Here is a 25229-nt window from a genome sequence, read left to right as displayed (position 1 = left end):
GGCCTGCATGTTTTCCATCTATTTAATGTGTACTTATCCAATCGAACAATTACAATCCTTTATTGATGCAGATATTTCTTAAACCACATGATCACAAAAACTATGTTAATAAATATGAATGACTTTCACAGTCTATTATAGCAGTCTATAATGCCCTATTGCTGGCACATTATTAATCTACCCCATGAAGCTTTTGCCTGAATGTGTCCGTGCATAAACCGAGGCACTAGCACTCCAGAACAGCCAGTGCCCTGCACATCTCGCACCACGGTAGGCCACCTGACCACTCAGTTATTCACTCCTAGTGGGTCTTCAGTCATTGAAAAGCACCCTGCAACAGACTCCTCACAACCCATGCATGACATTCCACCGCTCAAAAGAGCTATTCAGAACGCTTGTCCATCTGGCCCCATGAAGCCAGTTCAATGCAATGGTTTTAGGGTTTATGTGGGACTATTTTTGAGAGGCACAAGTATTCTATTTGACACAATGCTTGTAATGGAGACTATATATGGTCATGAAAAGGTTTGTACTGCAAATTTGTCCCATTTACACAATGTTCCAAAGAGTCTTACCACCACACATTTCTTTAGACACATGACTTTTGGAAAGTATGGGGCAAACTAAGAAGCAATACGGGAAGTCCAGTCATTTATGAAATTAACCTGACAGATGATAATCTGTGAAACAGGTCTTTAAATTGCAATATTTAACATTTTGATGAAAGTCACCCTAAAATACAGTGCCTTTTTTGTTATTAGCCGGGTGAAAAATCCAAGTTCACAATTGTTAATGAAACTTGTATTGTTACGACTGACCAGCAAAACAAAACAAATTTGGGTTTAAAGTGGTACATTTTGCTAATCGTCCGAGGAGAATCCCCACAAGTCTCCTTTTAAGGTTGTCAGTCATCCTCATGGATGAACAACAGAACACTACACATCTAGGGTGAAAGAACTTCCTGTTTGTGAAAGTGCGAGGCAGGAGAGTTTGGAGGTGTTTGAGGAGGTATATAAAAAGGATAGCCCACTTGGCGTTCTATAAGACTGAAGTAGAAAACAAATTGAGAACTCTAGACAAGAGGTTGCCATAGCAGGTCTAAACCAGCCTTCACTTTCACCTTATGGATCAAGGTTTAGGGTGAGGGAAAACCACTACAGGCCCTGGAGTACCAGATAGGAACTCAAGACCAGATAATGAGGATTAACTGAATCCAGAAAAACTGGAACAAAAACGGGCAAAGGCATTTTCAAAGAGGACTGAACATCCACGTCCAATGCCCCATTGCCTATTTTGAACAAGATCTCGGGGTTGTCCCAACCTGGGAGCACTAGTCACTTCACTCCTATTCCTAGGTTATTTAGAGTGCCAGGGCACACATTTCGTGGCTTCTTACACTATTTTACCAGGTACAAATAACTCCATGGCAGAAATTGGCTAGACCCTTACCTCTTATGGTATCTGAGGTGCTTTGTGAGCACACCTTTTTCACCTTTCCCACTGGATTCAGCTATTGCACATTACCCATTTGCTGAGGGGTTGATGGATCATGACTCGATACAGGATCAAGTACGTTAGCCACCACGGTAGAGCCAGGCACAATCAGCATGGGCACCAGATGGTCCCTTGATCCAGCTCTCTGCACAGCTGCAAATTGTGTTCCCACGCTCAAGATATTCCCGTGCTGTACACGTGTAGTCTCCTCACTGCTTCATGTGTGCTTCTCCCCAAACTCCCATTTGTGGTCCACGCCTGACTTATCCACCTTTGTGGAGAGTTGAGGAGAATGCTCACAAACTTGTCTGTAAAACGAGTTTAAGGAAGGCAGCATGATTGATGGATCATGCCTCCTACACCTCTCTTCTTATGTGTACGATTAAGGAGTCTACCTCCTGGATGCATTCCACACTTGATGCGCCATTGTCGAGGTTGCTTCTGCCCTTTCCGTAAAACCCATGGTAGATGGCAGACAAGGGATGTGCTGCAGGTTCAAGGAGAGGAGGGAAGGGGATTCCCTGAACACCACCTCAAAGGATTGCACCACGTAGTGGGAGGCTTCCTGGGGCACTGCACGATTCCCCCGATCCCTCGTCAAAAACCCTTCAAGGGGACACCCAGTACAGAATGTAAACTCTTGTTTTGTCCAATCAGAAAGGTCACAGGTAACAACCTACATAATATTCATATTTTCTTTTACACTACCTATTCAATCCTTGCTTGCTAAATCAGAGGTGCCAACACAGAAGTCATTCCTTCACTGGCCCACAAGAAAATGTAACCAATTCAACCTGGTTATGTGCTGTAGTAAATATTTTTCAAGCCTGAAAGAGTGGTTAAATGATTTGCCAGGTGCAGAGGTTTCAGTTGAGCCCAAGTGCTATGATCTTGCTCTAGAACCTAATATGTGATGAGCAAGCAGTCTTGCTGCTGAGACAGCATATAGATATTCAGCCGAGCTGCTCCATCCTATGTCAGCTCTGGCACGGAGACAGCTCACAGGTGAACCTCAGTCCTGTTCACAATAGTAACACCTTCCCCATTCTCTAGTATCACACACATTTCCTACCATAAATGTTGTGCCTCAGCTCCCCATGGACTGATCACTGCTTTACTATTTCAAATCCTAGTTCAGAGACCAGCTCACCACCAACAGTGAGCTGGGGTAAACCACCTTCTCTACTAGAGACATTCACAACATTGCAGCTCTCCAATGATAATGCATGCAACCCCTGCTAGATCCCCCAACCCCAGTTTCTAGATCTCCCTGCCCCACGAATACCAAATATCACCTCAGCACGGATTCTTGTATACCATCTCTGAAACCCAATCCAAACTCGCAAACCACTGACTAATTTATTTATTTGCATGTTTAAAGCGCTCACACAGCTCAGGGGCATCGAGGCACTGTTACAGGAATAGGTCTTAGTTGCATATTTATAACGTGCTTAATACCTGGAGGTTTTTAAGCGCAGACGGGGGAATCAAACCTGTGTTGCTTCGTGTCGTCTTGTTTCCAAGGCGAGCATATAGCTGCTGAGCTATCCTCCCGGGATATCTGTACCATTAAATGTCAGTCATCACCCTCCAACTCTGGCTGTGCCATGGATACACTGTAACCACATGTGAGTCACTTACACACCGATTATTCAATATAACCTCAAGTCTGTCAAGGACAGTGTGCGTCAACCCAGCAGAGTGCCATACTTGTGACTACAAGTTTCAGAAACATCCTAGGATAGACAATCGGGATCAGTGTTCCTTACCTTCTGTGAGTGGCAATGGGCCAAACTGGAAGTATTTGGCATATGTGATCTCTGAAATCAGAAAACAAAAATAAAAAGGTTGTGAAATCAGATATAAAAAAGACACACTGACAGTAGACCCAATCCTGAAATGGGTTGTCGGTACTCAAAAAAGGGCACTGGAGCATTATCTTTTCTCCCTGGTTCTGAGTAGTTCCATTCAGACAACCACAGGTTCGGTAATCATTACTCTGAATATGGCCTCACATTAAAATGGATCTCCCCACACCCCGCCCAAATACCTCGTTTACCAGCACAAACACTTTTGCAATTTCATCTTGGTTATATAACTACAGTTCCTGCATACCCTCTTTGGAAAGATCAGTGTACCATCGTTAGGCAGCACATCCAGGTCTCTCTTTCAAATAGGACTTACACTCCCAAACAAAGTGGCAATGTCAGCGTCCTCCAGTGACCCCTCCCCCCTATCCCACAATTGCCATGACCAGTTCAGCCGAGGTTACACAAGGAACATGGATCTAAAATGTGTCGGACACTTTTAATCAATTTTTGTTAGAAAGAAAAGTTTGAAGGTTAGCTTTAAACAGGTAAAGCATTGTAGACCAGTCTTTTCCCAACTGCCCATTCTGGCTACATTGCCCTCCCCTCCCCAATCTCCTCTTCTGGTAGCAGAGTCAAGGTGGACAGGTTCTCAGAATTACTGTTCACCTGCGGTCCCTACCTGCCACAAGGCTTCAGGAGCAGCGCTCTCTCATCAAGGTAAGCCCTGATGGGCATTGTGTGCAGTGTAGCAGGGTTTGTATGAATTGAGCGGCGAGCCCTCTTCATACTTTACAATTCCCTGCTTTGCATTCTTAACATCGCAGCAATGCTTCTATGCCGCAATTTGGGCCGGTGTGCTTGGAATTTGCCTGCAGAGCCTTTATTCTTCCCCGGCCAGTTCTTCACATAAACACGGCCGGCCTGGATCAGAGTGCTGGGCCTGCCCTCCATCCATGCTCGTGATTGGCCCATCCACTTCTATTCAAAGGCCAACCAAGGGGCGCTGGCAGGCAAACGCCGGCCACCCTAAAGGCCCACACAAAGGCCCATGTCTGAGCCTGTCTAGAGCTGGAGGGAGCACCTCTCCCTGCAGCTACTCTGCAACGCTCCCACAGGATTCGCACTGAATCTTGACTTTCAATTGCCCTGGTAAGCAATATGGATCACATTGGTCCACCCACCTTCCTTGGACACCATGACTGACTACTCAAAATGTTACCTGCTCCTTTTCCTAGCTGCCTAATCTTTAACCTCTAATCTCTGCAACAACTGTTCTATGCACTGTGATGTGCCTCATATAGATTGCTTCTCTAATGCCCTCTTAACGCCCTGCTTCAAAAGAAAAAAGAATATAATGTGTCTATTGTTTGTGTGCTTCCCACTATGCATACACCATTTTGTACTGTTTGAGTGCTTTCTGACAAAATTCAAACTTAGGTGTGCTTTCCAATTTGTTAAGGATCTCTAAATTTGCCCATTCCAGCACGCTCACTGATTTTTATTTGCTTAGCCACCTGGTGAGATTCTATTGTTGCTTAGTACTTCTGACCCTCTCCCCTGCTGTCCTCCGCACCCCCCCCCTCTTTTCTCTGACCCATGGTGCTCTTCATCTCCCCTATCTTTTCTAACTGCTTCTCCATCACCTATCCTCCCTCTTCCACAAAGTCTGGAAGGAAGAAACTTAATAAGGCACTCCTGAGTTCCAACCCTGATCTGCCCATCGCAGACACCTACATCAATGCTTCCTCCAGACAGACCATCACTGACATTCTCTTTGCTGTTTCTTCTTCCAACTTATAGACCCCTCCCCCGGCCCCAATATGTTCTCCGACCTCTCCCCCTCCTCACCCATTACTGGCGGCACCAGACGGGAAGTGCTCTTGGCTCACTTCACATCTTCCAAATGCACCATTAATGTGTACCATAATGCCACTATCATGGCCCAAGGCTCTCAGCCCAACCGCCTCCTTCTTGACATGTGTCTTCCATCTCTCTTCAACCCCTCCCTCCTTACATCACCCCCCTCTCCTGCCCCCTCCCCATTGGTGGCACCCCACCCCTGTGCCGCACCTCACAAATCTTTTAAGGGGGCAACCAGCTTCACTTCGCTACCCTCAATTCCTGCTCTGCTATCAAACACTCCTAACATCTGTCACCTCCTTGAAGACAGTAACTCCCTTTCTCACGGAAACATGGTTCAACACCAGCTCCATCACTGCTTTTGGCACTCTTCTCCCTGAGGGCTACAAGATCCTGTCTAATCCCAGAGCCTCCCAGCCTGGTGGTGGAGTGGCTCTGATCTTCCCTGAATGGGTTCCTGCCTCCATCATCCCCACTCAAACCTACTCATCCTTTGACAGCCTAGGCTGCAGGCTTTCCGTCTCGGCTACCTTCTCTTACTCTCACTACAGGCCCCTGGACCGACCTCCCTCTTCCTTTCAGAATGGGCAGACATGTCCTCCTCTCTTCTTACCTCCTCCCCCAAACTTATCTTCCCTGGGGACTTTAACATCCATCTCGACCTTCCGGATGTGGCCACTGTTCTCTTTTACGACCTCTGAAACACTCTTTCCATGACTAGCCTTCCCTCTGGCCCAACCCACTCTGCTGGACACAGCTTGGATGCTCTCACATAAACGGACATTCCTCTACAAACCTTGTACTACCCCCTCTCTCCTGGTCTGACCACCCTCTCTTCTTCCCACCGTGACCGCCCCAGATGCCTCCGCCTGCACTGCCAGTCTCCTTCTCCATCATTCCACCGATGAAGCATGTGTCAGTCGCTGCAATTGTCTCTTCTTTCCCCCTCTGCCCCCTTCATTTGACTCCCCTGACTCTGTTCTAGCTAACCTCCATCTCTAACATCCTGGACATCCTTGCCCCCGTCATGAGGATCCTCATGAATCCTGTCTCCAAATCAAACTCTTGGTATGACTCCGATTTGGCCGCTTTAAAATGCAAGTACAAAGCAGCAGAGCGGAAGCGGCAGGCATCTAGCTCATCCTCAAACTAGCCTGCCGACTACTCCAAAGGCAATCTTGTCTCAATCTGCTCCGAGAAGAGGGCTCATGTCCAAGCCGTATACACAGGAGGAAGAGCCCAACACAGACCCAGGACTAAGGGCTATAAACAAATGTGTACAAAAAGGGGCGTTTGCCCTGGCTGTAAAGTCAGAGCTAATTGCAACTTAAATTTTTGCAAATCAACGTTGTAGAGTATTCACTACCCTTTGGTGGCACTATTTATGCATATCCTAGGGTAGGTGTACATGAAGGAGAATAATAATCCACATGTGCTAGCTTGTTCATAAGAGGAGGTACAGCTTTTATTAAGTAACTGTCCTCATCCATTTAAACACTTTGTGAAGGGATTATGAGTTCAATATACAAAGGTGTAATCATTCCGCCCATATAACAGACCACAATTCAAACAAATGTAAGCAGTAAGCATAGATCAAAGCCCAAAACAAATTGATGCATGAACATGCTGCATGGTAACAGTGATAGAGACCGACACAAATACAAAGACATCTTATTGCTTCTAATAGATTCTGTTCTTCTCATTGTTAACCATGTTTTTACAGCACGTTTTAAACAAGTTAACCTAACCAAAGTGGAACATAACCTATTGTTCCTCTAAAATGAAGACCTTGGAAGGGTCTAACATAGCCAGGCTAAAGGGTGACCAAAATAATGGATCGACGTCACTGAAATGAATCCAAACTAAGATTTTGAGGGGACCCAACACCAACAAAAGGGTGAAAGAGTCCGAGGACGTTTCGGCTTTCAGTGGGTCACAGCCTTCTTCATGGAGCCAGGAAAGGAGTCCCCTGTAGAAAATGAAGGGGAACTAAGGTTACTACATACGGTGTATAAAGGATAATGTAAAAGAGTGGTGGTTAAAAAGCCATGTACATGAACATGTCATTGTCAAAGGCACAGGACCCAAATAGTTAAAAAGAACAAGTTACTTTCTTACCTGGTAACGTTCTTTCGACGGGATGTTCCTCCGACGTATTCCTTATCTTTGATATACGTTTCGAGCTTGCGGGCCTCGGAAATTTCTTCGCTGTAGAGGGCGCTGCGCGTCGACGTCCGCCGAGTCGATGTCCCGTCGACGTCCGCCGACGTCAGCATGCCCATAAATAGACATGCGCTGCGTCCGTTGCTCATTTCCGTTTTGTAGTATAAGAAAGACATGCCTGAATTGGTTAGTAACCTTGAAGGAGCGAAAGCTGCAACCACAAGCGAAGTTATCACTGCGGGGATGGATGGGAGGGGCGATGAGGACTACGTCGGAGGAACATCCCGTCGAAAGAACGTTACCAGGTAAGAAAGTAACTTGTTCTTCGAAGGGATTGTGTCCTCCGACGTGTTCCTTATCTTTGATAGACTCCCATAGCAGTGGTATGTAATTGGAGGAGGGAGTGATAGTGTTATGTATACCTTTAGGGATGGACCAAGTGTAATACGGCTTTGCCAAATCTGGTCTCTTGAGCAGTGGAGGAATCCAGATTGTAAAATTTTGTGAATGTATGTGCGGACGACCATGTGGCAGCCGCACATATGTCCCGGACCGGTACCCCTCTCTGGAAAGCCGAAGAAGCTGCGATACCCCTGGTTGAATGAGCCCTGAGGTTTTGGGGTGGCTCTTTCCCTGCTAGTCTATAACATTCCAGGATGGCGAAGATAATCCACCTGGAGATGGTTTGTTTTGTTATGGGTAGTAACAACTTGTGACCTAAGTATCCTACAAACAGCTGGTCTGCTTGCCGGATTCTAGCCATTCTGCTGATGTAAAAGCTGAGAGCTCGCCTAGGGTCCAGCCTGTGTAGCCTTTCCTCCTCTTTCCCCAGATGGGGAGGAGGGTAGAATGAAGGCAAGGTAATTTTCTGAGTAATATGGAATTCAGAAATTACCTTTGGGAGAAAATTAGGCTTCACCTGGAGGACAACCTTGTCCTTGTGGAAGATTGTATGTGGGGGTTTACAGGAGAGAGCTTGAAGCTCACTCACCCTTCTAGCCGGTGTTAGTGCTACAAGTAGGACAGTTTTAAGTGTGAGAAATCTTAATGCGCAAGAGTGAAGTGGCTCGAATGGAGTGCCCATTAAGAAGTTTAAGACCAAGTTTAAGTCCCATTATGGAACCTGGAATGGTTTTGGAGGGTAAACATTAGTCAAACCCTTGAGAAATTGTACCACTAGAGGAATGTTGAAATACGATGGTTCCTCCGCAGTGCGCTTGAAGATAGAAAGCGCTGCGAGATAGCCTTTTACAGTGCCAAGTTGAAGGCCTGAGTTTGCCAAGTAGAGTAGAAACGATAGCACCGTTGGTGTACCGCATGAAAAAGGGTCGATATTCTCTTCCCTACACCAGCTGCAAAACTTGTTCCAACGGCAGCGGTATAAAGACTTTGTTGCTGGTCTTCTGGCCGAAAGCAACACCTCCATGACGTTATCAGGGAGATCCCAATCCTTGTACCTCAACCTTACAGAAGCCAAGCATGAAGGTTGAGGGTTCTGATGTCTGGATGGAGAACCTGACCTCCCTTCTGCAAGAGAAGGTTCTCTGAGTGGAAGACGGATTGGAGGACAGATGGACATATCTAGAAGGTCCGGGTACCACGTTCTCATGGCCCAGTCCGGGGCAATTAGGATCATGGTTTTCCGGAATCTTCTCAACCTCCTGATCATTTGAGGAATAACGGACTGGTGGAAACGCGTAAAGGAGTGGAAACTCCCAGTCCACTACGAACGCATCTCCCAGAGCTCCTCTCGGGGGAAATTCCCTTGAACAGAACAGATCGCACTTCCTGTTGGTGCTTGTGGCGAACAGATCCACCTGAGGGGTTCCCCAAAGGGCGAAGATCTCTTGAAGGACTTCCTGAGCTAGCTCCCATTCGTGGGAGACTGCTCTGCCTGCTCAGAGCGTCCGCTGTCAAATTCTTCTCTCAGGCTAGATGGACTGCCGATAGAGAGATTCCTTCCCGAATTGCCCAAAACCAGAGCTGCATTGCCTCTCTGCACAGTGGTAGTGAACCTACGCCTCCTCTTCTGTTGAGGTAGTGCATGGCCACCGTGTTGTCCGTCATTATCAGGACATTTCTCCCCTGTACTGATGGCAGGAAAGCTTTCGGCGCTAGTCTGATCGCTCTCAGCTCTAATAGGTTGATATGTAGTCTGGACTCCGATGGAGACCAACGACCGCTGATGGTCAAGTCGTTGGCATGGGCTCCCCACCCTGTGAGCGAGGCGTCTGTGACTACCGTTATCTCCGGCCATGGTTGCCAAAACAGTTCTCCTTTCAAGATGTTCTCTGAATAGGCCCACCACTGAAAGTCGTGGGCTACCTTGTCCGGAATCCAGAGGAGGTCTGACATTCTCCCCGAGAATTGTGACCACTGACTTCTCAGTGCCCACTGAAGAGATCTCATTCTCAGGTGAGCCTCTGGCACAAGGAAGATGCAGGATGCCATGAGGCCTAGCAACCTCAAAAAGTCGAAGGCTGGGAGACGTTGGGCATTTTGAAACTTGGTGACCATCTGTAGAATATCTTGAGCCCTCACCTCTGGTGGCGAGGCTTTTCCCAGGGAAGTGTCCAGAACCGCTCCAATGAACTGGAGTCTCTGAGATGGTATCATCTGACTTCTTTAAATTGAGGGAGAAGCCCAGTCTATGAAGGAAGAGGCAGACATAATCTAGCTGGGTCCGGGCCTGTTCCGAAGATACGGCCCTGATCAGCCAATCGTCCAGGTAGGGGTAGACGTGGATCCCTTCCCTCCTTAGACTCGCCGCCACTACCGACATCAGTTTGGTGAAGACCCTCGGGGCGGAGGTCAGCCCAAATGGCAGAACTCGAAATTGATAATGAGAGTTGCCAATTGCGAACCTCAGGTATTTCCTGTGCTTGAGATGGATTGGCACATGGAAATAAGCATCCTCATGCGGCTGATGCAGATGCCGAGGGTAAAGAAGCACCTGCTGCGGTCTTAGTACCTTTGACCTGTCCACCTCGGGGGGGGATCTTCTTTGGCCCCTTTGAGCCGGCTGTCTTCTGCCTTTTCCGAATGCGGAATAATAGCGAAAGGACTTTCCTCTCCCAGAGGTTCCTGAGGGGCAAAAAGGAGTTTGGCGGATAGCAACTCCTAAGGATTTTGCTGCTGCTTTAGAAGTCTAACTTTTCCAGACTGTCATCAGCCTTTTTTCCGAATAACGAAGAGCCGTCAAAGGGCATATTCAAAGGTCTGACCTGTACATCTGGAGCAAAGCCAGACTTTCGTAACCACGCATGCCTGCGGATTGTTGTACTAGCCGCCATGGCCCTGCTGATACTGTCAGCGGAATCGATGCCAGTTTGAAGAGACTCGCACATGGCATCTTTGCCATCTTGAATGATGTTAAGGAAGGCTTCCTTCTCCTCTCCATCGGGTATGCAGTCAGCCGCTGATGAAGTACACTCCCATAATGTGCGACTGAACCTGGCGAGCGTACAGGTGGCGTTGATGGACTTCAACACCATACTACAGGCAGAGAAAACTTTCTTTGCCATAGAGTCGTACCTCTTGTCATCCCTGTCCTGTGGGACAGTAGGGTAAGCAGTCCTACTGCTGGATGAAGTTGCCGCTTGAACCACCAGGCTCTCAGGGGTCGGGTGTTTTGACAGGTATTCAGGGTCAGCAGCCGCTACCCTATACTTTGTCGACAGTCTTATTGACTGCTGGGATGACTTCGGGAGTCTCCCAATTGGAAGCAATTTTTCTTTGTAGGGCTGCATGGAAGGGGACCACCGGGTCCTCCTGTGGGCCTTTGTCCAATATATCCGTTAGATCATCCTGTTGAAAAACAGGTGAAGGTGCAGACCAACCCATAAATTCAATTATTCTTGCCATCAGGGTTCTATATGGTGTTTCTGCATGTTCCCCTGGGTCTGGCTTTACACATTCCACTTCTGGGGAAGTGTCAAGTCCACTGGCCTCATGAAGTGAGTCCTGTAGTTCCTTCAGCCTCCTTTCTTCAGAGGTGAAATCCTCTGCAGCAGGCAGTGAGGATCTCTGTAAACCAAAAGTTTCTTGGTCAGAGTCTTCTCTTTCTTCATAAATTGAAGAAAGAGCAGGGTATTCTCTCTGAAATGGAGTAAAGCCCATCTCTAGGGCTGAAGGAGCCAAACTCGTTATCGGATGAGAAAATGTCAACGTCGTCGATGCCGATGTAACCGGCCTCGAAGGCGCCGAAAATGGCGTTGAGAAAACTGGAAGGAGCCTCGAAGATTGAGAGGATCGGGATCCTACTCGAGGGCATCGACAACAGTCTCGGCGTCGTGCCGGAGGCCCTTGAAAACACCGTTGGCTGTGGAGCCTTGGTCCTCTCTTTCATCGGCGATGGCGTCGAGTCGATCGACCGATGCGTCGAGGAACCCTTCGACAACGGCGTCGATGGTGCCGACCCGTGCGTCGAGGGAATCTTCGACGACGGCGAAGGAACCCTCGACGACGGTGTCGAAGACTCTGCCTTCTTACCCGATGGCTCATGGCGCTCTCGGGTAGAATGTTTCACCGGGTGCTGCGACTCGGAGCGTTTTGATTTTTTGGGTTTTTCACCCGGGGTATCACCCCTCAGCTGTCTTCGAGGGGGTCGAGGCCGCGTTCTCGAAGACGCTTAACATTTTCTTTCTGAATTCCTCCCACTCGGTTTGAGAACTGTTTGGTGGGACAGGAAACTCTTTTGGGTGACACCGAAGACGATGAGGAATGGGACCTTCGACGTCTCCTTTTCGAGTGTCTAGATCTCGACGAATGGTGGGAGCTGCTTCGAGATCTAGAATGGGAGTGTTTTCGACGGCGAGGAGACGAATGCCTCGGCCGACGAAACCTTTGAGGAGGTTTCGGCTGACTTACCTCTCTCGAGCTTCCCCTTTCGCTGCTTCAGGGCTTTCGCCGTCATGGACATACAGTCCTCACACTCCGAACAATGGTGCTCGGGCCCCAAGCACCATAAACAGACCCTGTGTGGATCCGTTATTGACATTTTTTTACCGCAGTCTCAACATTTCTTGAAGCCGGATCGCGGCGTCGTCTGTTCTGATGAAGAAGCCATAGAGAACGATAAGGAATATTCGTCGAATTAGATATAGATTAACCGACTGAACTGAGCAACGACGTTCCGAGGCCCCACGAAGCGCGGAAAAACGGAACTGAGCAACGGACGCAGCGTGTGTATTTATGGGCATGGTGACGTCGGGGCCGATACGGTGGCCGTCGAGGGACATCGACTCGGCGGACGTCGACGCGCAGCGCCCTCTACAGAGAAAAAAATTCCGAGGCCAGCAAGCTGGAAACGTATATCAGAGATAAGGAATACGTCAGAGGACACAATCCCTTCGAACACTAGTTTACTCATATTGGTGGTCAAGTACTGACCTTACACCGGACTGGGTCCTAGGTGGAAGCCAGGGGCTAAGGATGTTTGGAATCTGATGAATTCCTCTTCTGGGATGTGGTGCATTCAACTGCAGCGAAGAGCTGGGTAAAGGAGGGAAAAACAGAGCAGGGCTCTGATGAGTGATTGACGCCTGTATTTCGAGGGGATTGGGTCCTCCGACGTATTCCATATCTATGACATGTAATCACCACAGCTGTGCTGCTTCGGAAACTTTTTTCTGCGTCCTGCATCGATGACAGGATGACATGAACAGATCACATGATTGCATAGAAAATGAGAGCAAGGCGGAAGGTACCTTGAGATTGTGAAACGAAAATCCAGCATGGACATCTGTTTCCTGGACGATATGCATACTGGAAATGCGTACTGGAGGGGCCTAGCGCGCAGTGAAAGAGCGGTGCTGCATGAGTCTGTGGGATCGAAAGAGATGGCTTGCGTCACCACATTTGGACCTAGCACTACAAAACTTAAAGGACTAATAAGAAAATTCTGGCCACTTATTCAGCTCAACTTGCCTGATGAACCCATGCCAAGAATGGCATTAAAGAGATCTAAAAATCTGAAGGACATGCTCACCCATGCTAGGATGAGCAAAAATGATACCAGATCCTCTTTGTGGAACCTTAGAGAAATCAATGGGCACCATCCCTGTGGAAACTGCACAGCATGCAAACAGACTAAAAAAAATGACCTCTGTTCATGTCATCCTGTATTGGAGAAGAACAAGTTACTTTCTTACCTGGTAACGTTCTTTCGATGGGATGGTCCGACGACGTATTCCATATCTATGACATGTAATCACCACAGCTGTGCTGCTTCGGAAACTTTTTTCGGCGTCTGCGTCCACGACGTCCGACGTGATAAGTAGGACGCACGACGCCCGTAGCCTCAGTTGTAGTTTTTTCCCCCAGAACGTGTGACATTAGTCAACTGCCAGTCAGACACAAAGCCTTGCGGAACGTAAGCTGCAATCGCAAAAGAAATTCTGCAGCGGGGAAGGCAGGGCGGGAGCGATATGGAATACGTCGTCGGACCATCCCATCGAAAGAACGTTACCAGGTAAGAAAGTAACTTGTACTTCGAGGGGATTGGGTCCTCCGACGTATTCCATATCTATGACAGACTCCCAAAGCAGTACTAGAGCAAGGAGGAGGGAAAGAATTTAGAATCAAAATTTAGAATAGCCAATCTCAAATAGCAGAGCAAAGGACCACCTTGCCAAAGGCCAGATCCTGTCCTCGGATGGAATCGAGGGAATAGTGACGTACAAATGTATGTACAGAAGCCCAGGTGGCTGCATCACAGATGTTGCAAATAGGAACACCCCTCTGCAGGGCAGTAGATGCAGCCATACCCCTGGCAGAATGGGCCCGCAAGCCAGCCGGTGGGTCCTTACCCGCCAAGCGGTAACACTCAGAGATGGCCAAAATAATCCAGCGAGACAAAGTCTGTTTCGTCACAGCTTGCCCCAAACGCTTTCCAGCGTAACCAATAAAGAGTTGATCGTCCACTTTGACCCGGGACATGCATGAAACATAAAAGCTTAAAGCTCTCCTAGGATCAAGCCTATGGAGCCTCTCCTCTTCCTTACCAGGATGCGGAGGAGGATAGAATGCCGGAAGAACAACCTTCTGGGCCAAATGAAATTCCGTCACTACCTTCGGAAGAAAAGAAGGACAAACTCTAAGGACAACCCTGTCCTTGTGAAATACAGTGAAGGGTGGCTTAACTGAAAGTGCCTGTAACTCACTCACTCTGCGAGCGGAAGTAACCACAACTAAAAACACAGTTTTCAGTGTTAACAGCCTCAAAGGGCAAGAATGTAAAGGCTCAAACGGAGCACCCATAAGAAACTTAAGAACAAGGTTTAAATCCCAACCGGGCACCAGGAAAGGTGACGGAGGGAACACATTAGTGAGCCCTTTCAGAAACTGTGAAATTAAAGGGATTTTAAAGTAATAACACTCTTCAGACGAACGCTTAAAGATGGACAGCGCCGCCAGGTAACCTTTAATGGTACCCACATGCAAGCCCCTGTGGGCCAAAGAGAGTAAAAAGGACAGAACCATGGGGATGTCACATGCAAAAGAATCCACATTCTGAACTCTGCACCAGTCGCAGAACTTACGGCAACGGTACAGAGACTTTGTTGCTGGCCTTCGGGCCGAAAGCAACACCTCCATCACGTCTTCCGGGAGGTCCCAATCCTTATACCTCAACCTTTCAGAAGCCAAGCGTGAAGGTTGAGGGATCTGACCTCTGGATGGAGAACCTGACCCCCCTCCCGTGAGAGCAGATCGTCTCGGTAGGGAAGACGACATGGAGGGCAGATGGACAAGTCGAGAAGGTCCGGGTACCACGTCCTCCGAGCCCACGCCGGAGCAATGAGGATCATCCGGGAACCGAACTTCCGTAACCTCCGCAGCACTTGCGGGATGATGGGGACTGGAGGAAACGCGTACAGCAGCGGGAATGACCACTCCACCACGAACGCGTCTCCTAAGGCTCCTTTTGGAGGAAATTCCCGCGAGCAAAACCTTTCGCACTTCCGGTTGACACTGGAGGCGAAGAGATCCACTTGAGGGGTCCCCCAAAGGGCGAAGATCTCCAGGAGAATCTCCCGAGCCAACTCCCACTCGTGAGAGATCGCGCTCTGCCTGCTCAGAGCGTCCGCCGCCACGTTTTCGTCTCTGGCCAGATGAACTGCCGAGATCGAAACTTCCTGCTGGATGGCCCAGAACTCGAGCTGCATCGCCTCCCTGCACAGAGGAAGTGACCCTGCCCCCCGACTTTTTGTTGAGGTAGTGCATGGCCACTGTGTTGTCCGTCAGGATCAGGACACTCTTTCCTCGCAGTCGGCAGAAAAGCCTTCAGGGCTAGCCTGACGGCCCTCAGCTCCAACAGATTGATATGGAGTCTGGACTCCGACAGAGACCAACGACCGCTGACTGTCAGCCCGTTGGCATGAGCTCCCCATCCCGTGAGGGATGCATCCGTCACGATCGTCACCTCCGGCCAGGGAAGCCAAAATGGAGCCCCCCTTCATCAAGTTGCCTTCGACGGCCCACCACAGAAGGTCCCGGGCGACCGAGGGCGGCACCTGAACCGGGTCCAACATCCTGCCGGAGGACTGCGACCATTGCGTCTTGAGTGCCCACTGCAAAGATCTCATCCGCAGGCGAGCCTCTGGCACCAGAAGAATGCAGGATGCCATGAGGCCGAGCAGTCTCAAGAACTCGAACGCTGGGAGCGTCTGGGCATGCTGAAACTTGTGCACCATCTGCTGAATGTGAAGAGCCCTCACCTGGGGAGGGAAACACTGCCCCAGGGAAGTGTCGAGCACTGCTCCGATGTACTGGAGCCGCTGTGTTGGCGTCAAATGGGACTTCTTTAAATTGAGCGAGAAGCCCAGCCTGTGAAGGGAGTGGCAGGTGACGGACAGATGATCCAGGACTTGCTCGGGAGAGCTCCCCCTGATCAACCAATCGTCCAGGAAGGGGTAGACATGAATCCCCCCTTGCCCGAGATGCGCTGCCACCACCACCATGAGCTTGGTGAAAACCCTCGGGGCGGAGGTCAATCCAAACGGCAGGACCCGAAACTGAAAGTGCGAGTCGCCAACCGCGAACCTCAGGTACTTCTTGTGCTTGGGATGGATCGGCACATGGAAGTAAGCATCCTTGAGGTCGAGAGACACCAACCAGTCCTGAAGCTGAAGGGCCTGGAGGACTTGAGAGAGAGTAACCATCTTGAACTTGTCCTTCCTGAGGAGTTTGTTCAAACCGCGCAAGTCCATGATGGGTCTCAATCCCCCATCTTTCTTTGAAATCAAAAAATAAGGGGAATACCATCCCTTGTTCCTCTCCGCTACAGGCACCAGTTCTATGGCGCCTTTCTCCAGCAGGGCTTGAATTTCCTGCGCAAGGAGCGGATCCGGACTCTGCAAAGAGGTTCCCCGGTGGATTGTCGCGAAGCCTGTGCCGAAAGGGAAGACAGTAGCCGTGGGTTATGATCTCCAGAACCCACACATCTGAAGTAATGGCACGCCACTCTACAAGATGCTGCGCCAGCCTTCCCCCAACCGGCGAACCATGGGGCATGGCCTCATGACTGAGTGGTAGCGGCTGCGGCGTTACCTGAGGGCAAAGAGGCAACTGCCCAAGCGGCCTTGGCACCACAGGTACCCCGTCGTCCACCTCTGGTACCCCTGCGTTGGCCTCTTTGACTGCCAGCTCCTCTCGCTTTACTGAAGGACGAGTAATAGCGAAAGGAACCACCCCTCCATTGCTGTCCCCTAGGACGAAAAGGCAGAGGTTGGCGAACTGCAGCGCCCAACGACTTCGCTGCAGCTTTTGAGGGTTGCAACCTCTCAAGGCTCTTGTCATCCTTGCTGCCAAAAAGGTGTTCACCATCAAAGGGCATGTTGAGGAGCCGGGACTGCACATCAGGAGCAAACCCCGACTTCCGCAACCACGCAAACCTGCGTATCACGGTGCTCGCCGCCATGGACCTGCTGACGCATTCAGCCAAGTCCAAACCCGACTGAACGGACTCACACATAGCATCCTTACCATCCTGGACCACAGCAAGGAAACCATCCCGTTCGTCCCCCTTCGGGGATATGTTCAGCCGCTAACGCAACACAGTTCCACAGAGTGTGTGAAACGAGACAAGGCACAAATGGAGTTGGCCGCCTGAAGCGCCATACCACCAGAAGAAAACACTTTCTTCGCCCAGCCATCAAAACGTTTGTCGTCCCTATCAGGAGGGATGGTAGGGTACGATGCCTGCTTTGCCGGGGCCATGGCCGCCTGCACCACCAAACTCTCCGGAGTGGGGTGCCTGGTCAAGTAGCAGGGGTCGCTACTGGCTGGACGGTATTTTCGCGACAAGGACCTGCCCACCGCCGGGAGACTCTCCGGAGCAGTCCAAGCCGCCGCCACCCTTCTCTGTAAAGCCATATGAACGGCAGTACCGGGTCAGTTGGGGGACCAACATCAAGGATGTCTGAGAACATCCTGCACAAACTCCCCTGGGGGAGCAGACCATCCCAAGTACTCAGAAACCCTAGCCATAAGGCGTCGGTACGAGGAATCGGCATGAGAGCCCAGGATTACAAAACTCCACCTCCGGAGAGGTGTCCAGTCCACTGGCATCATGCAGTGACTGCCTCAAATCGTCAAACTGACTATGGCCCGAGACAATTTCATCTGGAACCTGACTAGGAACCAGGCCATCGGAATCCTCATCCGCCTCTGAAATATATTCCAGGTGGCGAAAAGAAGGCACCTGCGAGTGCTTGCTCTTAACCAGAGCCTTCCTAGGGGGTTCCCCCGTGCCACGGGGTACCTCCGACACCCCGGCCTCGAAAGGCGTCGAGTGAATCGACACCGGCGTCGAGAGAACAGGCATCGGCGTCGAGTAAATCGGCGTTGACGTCAGATGCAGCGCCGCCAACATCGGCGGCATCGACAGTCCTCGAAGCCAGAGCTCCGAGCGTGTCCTTCGACGACCTGAGCGTCGACGGCTTCGACGACTTCCTCGGAGCCGGAGCCTCGAGAAAGCCTGTCGACGCCCTGAACGCCTCAGACGTCGATGTCTTCTTCGAAGACATCACAGGTGCACACGGTCTCGAACGCGTCGAGGACCGGGACCAGGAACGGGTACGTCGAGAAAGAGTTCCCTTGTCCGAACGGGACCTCTCCCGTGACTTGTGCCGACCACTCTTGCGAGCGGTGTCTCTCGACCTCTCACGACCGACCCCACTCGGGGGCACGGACGGCTTAGTACCCTGCGACTCAAGAATCGCCAGCATTTTCTTCCTGAAGGAAGCCCATTCCTCCGGCGTCGCACGGCTGGTGGGGTAAGCGACATGCCGGGCAGAGTCCTCCGAAGAGGACCTGGAAGACGACCGGTGTCGGCGCTTCCGAGAATGCCTCGAAGAGGCTGAGGAGTTGCGAGACCGACTCCTAGAAGGAGACCCACGAGACTTCAAACGATGACGCGGAGAGTCACCTCTCGAATCATCCGTCGAAAGCCCCGCAGACTTCGACTTCCCGGGCTTGGACACCCGACCTACCGACAACAACTTCTTACGTTCGCGTAAGGCTTTGGACGTGAGCGACTGGCAGTCGATAGTCATCCGTGTCGTGGGGCCTCCCCGAGGCACCAGAGGCAGGCGTCGTGCGGGTCCGTCACCGACATCTTGGATCCACACTCCCCGCACTTCTTGAAGCCCGGACGCGGGGTCGAAGACGAAGTAGAAGACATCTTCACACGAAGGATTTTCACAAAAAAACGAACAGGTTCGAAGAACCGAGAAGAACAGAACTCCAAAGAGTCGAGGCGTTAACCGAGATTCACGAAGCAACACGTTCGCTGAAAAAACGGAACTGAGGCTACGTGCGTCGTGCGTCCTACTTATCACATCGGATGATTGTCGGAGGAGGTCCTCGACGACGGCGCATCGACGTCATCGATGCAGGACGCAGAAAAAAGTTTCCGAAGCAGCACAGCTGTGGTGATTACATGTCATAGATATGGAATACGTCGGAGGACCCAATCCCCTCGAAATACAGGGGTCAATCACTCATCAGAGCCCTGCTCTGTTTTTCCCTCCTTTACCCAGCTCTTCGCTGCAGTTGAATGCACCACATCCGAGATGAGGAATTCAGATTCGAAACATCCTTAGCCCCTGGCTTCCACCTAGGACCCAGTCTTGTGTAAGGTCAGTACTTTACCACCAATATGAGTAAACTAGTGTTTTTAACTATTTGGGTCCTGTGCCTTTGACAATGACATGTTAATGTACATGGCTTTTTAACCACCACGCTTTTACATTATTCTTTATACACCACATGTAGTAACCTTAGTTACCCTTCATTTTCTACAGGGGACTACTTTCCTTGGCTCCATGAAGAAGGCTGTGACCCACTGAAAGCCGAAACATCCTGGGACTCTTTCACCCTTTTGGTGTTGTTAGGTCCCCTCAAAATCTTAGTTTGGATTCATTTCAGTGACGTCGATCCATTATTTTGGTCACCCTTTAGCCTGGCTATGTTAGACCCTTCCAAGGTCTTCATTTTAGAGGAACAATAGGTTATGTTAGTTCCACTTTGGTTAGGTTAACTTGTTTAAAACCTGCTGTAAAAACATGGTTAACAATGAGAAAAAAAGAATGTATTAGAAGCAATAAGATGTCTTTGTATTTCGTCTCTATCACTGTTACCATGCAGCATGTTCATGCATCAATTTGTTTTGGGCTTTGATCTATGCTTACCGCTTACATTTGTTTGAATTGTGGTCTGTTATATGGGCGGAATGATTACACCTTTGTATATTGAACTCATAATCCCTTCACAAAGTGTTTAAATGGATGAGGACAGTTACTTAATAAAAGCTGTACCACCTCTTATAAACAAGCTAGCACATGTGGATTATTATTCTCCTTCATGTACACCTACCCTAGGATATGCATAAATAGTGCCACCGAAGGGTAGTGAATACTCTAAAACATTGATTTGCAATAAATAAGTTGCAATTAGCTCTGACTTCTACACCCAGGACAACCCCCCCTTTTGTACACATTCATGTCCAAGCCTGCATCTCTGAAGCCACTGATAACACTACTGAACTCTTAAAAATGTGCAAGGAACATGCCAATCCTACTGCAGCCTCCTCTTCTCCCAGGCCTGCCTGCTCTGCACTGGCCGCCCACTTTTCCTCCAAAACTCTGGACATCCTGTCGTCTGTCATCTGCCCCCCACCTCCTCTCGCCTCCTCTTCTGCCCTCCCACTCCCATACTCTTCTCTCTCTCCCCCATTGCACCAGATGAGATCTCTAGAGTCATCTATGAAAGTCTCTAAACAGGTGCTCTCCTGATCCTCCAGAAACATCAAGGACACAATTGCCTCCCTCACCCCAGCCTTGGCTGACCTCTGCAACCACTCATTTGCCACTGGCTCCTTCCCTCAACCCCTTAAGCACACTCAAAAGCAAAAAAAAAAAAAAGTCATCTGCCAACCCTTCTTGCCCGGCTAACTATCGGCCTATCCCATCACCCCTTTTTTTGGACAAACTCACGGGGAAGCTGGTCATGCCCATAAATGACCCTCCACAGCGAAGTGTCAGGCTGCCTCCATGACCACCAGTCCGGTTTCAGGGCAGCCAGAGACACGGAAACTGCTCTGCTAAACACTTGTGAAGACCTAGTCTCTAACCTGGACTAAAACACTCCCTCTGCTCTGATCCTCCTCAATTTTCTTCCTTTGACATAATCAACCACTCCATCCTCAAACCGTCTCTATGATACCCTAGACATCACAGACAGGGCACTGGCGTGGCCTACCTCCTTCCTTTCTTTCAATCAGACCATCCCAAGTGCAAATGGGTCCTTTTCTCTCCTCCACCTCACTCTCTACCTGTGGCATCCCTCGGGGCGCCATCCTATCGCTATGGCTCGTCAACATCTACCTGGCCCCTCTGGCCCACCTGATCACCACTCTCCCAATTTCCAGCGTTATTCAGACAAGACCGCTCTTTCAAGCTGCCATCCTATACCTACTTCCTCATACCAGACTGCCTGACTGCTACTCAGGCATGATGCTCTGCCAATGACCTGCCGTCATGCCAGTAAAACAGATTCTTCTCATTGGGACCCCTGCTCCTTTATTTTGCCCCCTGCCCGCCCCCAACTCTCTGGCCTGACTCATTGAGTCCTCCTCACTTACCCAAATGGGAGGCAAAAAACCCTGTGATTCTGATTCTCTCTCTCACACTCTCTGACACTCTCTCCACACACATCACAGACCTTGCCAAGAAGTCCAACTTTCAGTTGCATCTCCTCAGGGGCGTTCTACCTTTCCTCACCTTCCCCCAGAAGCTCAACTTCTTCAGAACCCTGGTTCTCTCTAGGCTAGACTACTGCAACAGCCTCTTCCTCAATTTGCATCTTTCCTCCCTTTGCCCCTGTAATGAATTTAAAAAATGTTATATCTTTGACTCTGATATGGAGTCAAAGTGAAATGCATTCTGGGTGCAGCATTGAACATTTGACTCCAAGGTTCCGCAAAGGCCTTAGTTCTTAACACCTGTTAGGGAGAATTCTCTGTAAAGGCTATTTTCCCAAACCTAGTGAGTCCCCCAGCAGGATTATTGGGGTTTATTTTTTTCTCCTGCTAAGAGTGACACTCTTTTACTCCCACTCTTAGACATGATTTGAGGTGTTCCTTTGTCTTTCCATGCGTTTTATGGGCTATGGGGTCTTTTACTCCATAGGGTCTCATGTGTTTTTGATGTGGGTTACACAGCACCCTCCGTGCTGTAACCCAGGGGTATTGTAGCGACCGCCAAACAGACTCCATACCCGGGGCTGACTACTGTCTCCCAGGGCATGTAAAGTCACCATTGGCTTTACTAGTCCCAAATTATGAACAGAAACCAGTACAAACCATCATATTGTGGATGTACTGGTCGGGGCAATTCGATTGCCCTGGGGTCTGTTCGAGGGGGCACGTCTCCGTCCCCCCGATCGAGTTTTGGCTGGTGGCAGTGGATACTTTTTATATTCGACCGCAAATATATCTCTATGGGATTTTCCCATTGTTCGAGTGGCCACCAACTTGAATTATTTAATTCCTATAGCCTCGAACATACCGCCGGTTTATTTATTTAATATTAATTCACCGGTTGGTCATTTTTGCCGAAACTTGGTTCCAAAATGGCGTTTGTGTTCTCTTCTGTGACTCCAACCCAAGTCGAGCCCTTTGTTCCACTTTTTGGCGGGCTTCTCCACAGAAGCCTCCAAAAGTGGTGCCACTCTGTCTGGGTGCCAGAGGGGGTGTGGGTTCAGACACCCTGGACTGAGTTGCCTTGGCAACTCAAGTCACACTCTTGTGTGATTTGCCCAAGTGTTGAGCCGGCCGGCTCACCACTTAGCATGTTCGATTGACAGCTAGGCTGAATGAATGGGGGTGTGCTGCATAAAAGCAGGGCTTTGGTGACTGGAACTTCAGAATTTGAGCCGACCTGCAACAACACCACCACCGGTGGAGCCCTGCTGAACTGTCTCACCACTTTTCCCGACGACAGAGGAGATCTCCAGTCCGGATAGTCTTCTTCCTTTGACTGGTGGGGATAACCAGTTTTGCCTTCTTTTCACCTTCCTGGAGCAACTCGTGGCCGCCTTGCCCGTGCCAAGCACCCCAGCAACCAGAATACCACGGTTTACCACTACCATGAATAGAAGGCTAGTACCTTTTAACCGAAGAACTCCGCGGCTGGTTTCTTCCCTGGAAAGGCAACGACCTTCATCTGTCCTCCACGGCGAGCCCTCTGGACGAAACGCCGACTTGCACTCGCTGCCAGGAACAACTGCCCCCGCTGGAGCTTCCTTCCCACTTAAGGTACTGTGTCCCGCCTGGCTTCCCTTGCAACAGATCGTTCGGGGTGACAGTAAAGCCTCTACTTTCTAACCTGGGCTGGCCTGGGACAACCTAGCTAACTTTTCATGACTTTAATTTCATTCTTTGTGTACAAACTATCTACAAGACTCTTTGGGCATAACCCCACTGTGTGAACCTGGACCCCTTCTGCTTGCTCTCTCCAAGAGTGGGCCTTGCAATTGACTTCCTTGCTCTCCAGTAGAACTTTGCCTATCCTGCCTTACTGTGGTCCTTTTAAAAGTATCGACATTTGTGTGCATCCATAACTCTGCCTTTTTCCCTCCCTTTTTAATAACTTATTAGAGTGCCATCTTATGTTAAGCGCTCTGTCTGAAAATAAGTGGAGTTTCTCATTAAGACTTGTCTAATAAGTAATTAGGGTTGTATATATATATATTAGTGACTGTGCTGAATTTACTTCCCTCTTTGTGCTAGTGTAATCTACAAGTGTGTCTTTAAATAAATAACTATATACTTTTACACCAAAGCTCTGGTCAGTGTTTGCTTGTGCTACTGTATCTCTGCACCTATTGTGTATACTCTATATACTGCCTAACTCTTCTTGAGGGAAGTCTGACTGCTCAGCCACAGCTAACAAGTGAATCTGTGTGGTGCAGACTGCTACCAAGTGGGTTTACTGGCAAACACCTGTAGTCTGAAATCTTTTGCAGTGGTCCCTAAGGGAACTACACAGGTTTCTGCCTAACACCGTTTGCACTTTCAGTAGAAAAACATCTTATTTTTACCTGGGCCATTCAATTCTGCAGGAGCCGAAAGCAGTTCTTTTGGCCCCCATAAGAAACAGAGGGTGTTTGCTTGTCATTGCATTCTGCAGCCTACATCGGCCGGGTAGCTTTGGAGTGCTACTGGCAGGTGACCTCTCTGGAAAAGTAAGAGGCTATAGTTGTACAAGTTAGCATGGGAGGCATCAGACAAGGCTGGCAAAAAGAGAGACATAGCTTCAGCTGACCTGAGAACATTGGATGCATCGAATCCAGTTCCAGTCCTGTTGTGCTGTCTCTATGCGCCAATCCTGGTTTAAGAAGCTGTCCAGTGAAGTTCTTGGCAGGGATGTAGCGTTACAAAATTATACCAACGGTGAAGTAATTGGTTTTCTTAATTTTGCGTTCTATTCTGTAACATTTATCTGAGTTAATAAACGGGCAGATAAGTGCCAGTTTAATAATCTAATTAAGAGTGAATGAGTTATTGCGGTACAAAAAGCACACTGATTTTCCTTTTGTGTGTATTGGGAAGACATTTGTGCACCTATTGTGGGAGAGCAAAACAACCGCCTTTAACTAATCCAGAATAGGACCACAAGATTTATCCTTCGCCTCAAGCCCACAGAACCGCCTCTCTACAGCCCTAAAATCCCTCCACTGGCTCCCGGTGACCGCAAAGATCACATTTAAGACCCTTTGTATCCTCCGCAAGGCTGTCTGGGGCATGGGACCTCTTTACATCCAGCTTTCCCTGCGCAAATACCTCGCTGCCAGAGTCCTCTGGCACCAACTCTCTGCAGGTAAAACGTTTCTCCAAGTACAGGGGGGGGGGGGTAGATCCCCTTCCTCAGCTGGCTCCTCCCTCTGGAACAGCCTCCCTATCCCTTCAGACTTGAGACAGATCTTCTTAAGTTCCAGAAACATCTCGAGGCTTTACTATTCCCACTCCTCCTTCCCTCTCCCCCTTCTGTGCTAACTCTCCCTCTGCTGCTGCAACTGGGGCCTGGTCCCTTCAGTCTCATACAGGGGCCAGACCACCCTCTACCAGTTCCCCCAGCATCCTCTGCCAGCAATTGCCCTTGGGCTCCCTTTCCTGGACTAGCCCAACTTGGTCCTCCCTGTCCACTGCACTCATCCTCCCTTCCCCTGACCCTTACCACCTTGGTCCACCCAGCACTTGCCCGTCGCCAGCCTTGGGGCACCCCACTGCTGCACTTCTCCCTCTAGCCCCTCCCCATTGAGCTTGCCACCATGTCAAGCACTTGCCACCATGTCAAGCACTTGCACAGTAGGATTGTCACAAGGCCAATATAACTGTTC

General features: G+C 49.6%; 1 protein-coding gene across 2 annotated transcripts in view; it reads right to left on the bottom strand.

Annotated features, from left to right (window-relative positions):
* Nucleotides 1–25229, bottom strand: part of LOC138521767 (E3 ubiquitin-protein ligase TRIM39-like) — a 519559-nt gene that overhangs the window by 145397 nt on the left and 348933 nt on the right. For both annotated transcript variants that reach the window (XM_069634833.1, XM_069634834.1), the window contains exon 7: nt 3264–3314. In XM_069634833.1, coding sequence (XP_069490934.1) covers nt 3264–3314 — 51 coding nt within the window. The remainder of the gene's footprint in view (nt 1–3263; nt 3315–25229) is intronic.

This window comes from Ambystoma mexicanum, chromosome 13 (assembly GCF_040938575.1).
Source record: "Ambystoma mexicanum isolate Mex_15411 chromosome 13, UKY_AmexF1_1, whole genome shotgun sequence".
Taxonomy (NCBI): domain Eukaryota; kingdom Metazoa; phylum Chordata; class Amphibia; order Caudata; family Ambystomatidae; genus Ambystoma; species Ambystoma mexicanum.
The sequence above is the reverse complement of the archived record's forward strand: the minus strand, read 5'-3'. Positions and strand labels throughout refer to the sequence as shown.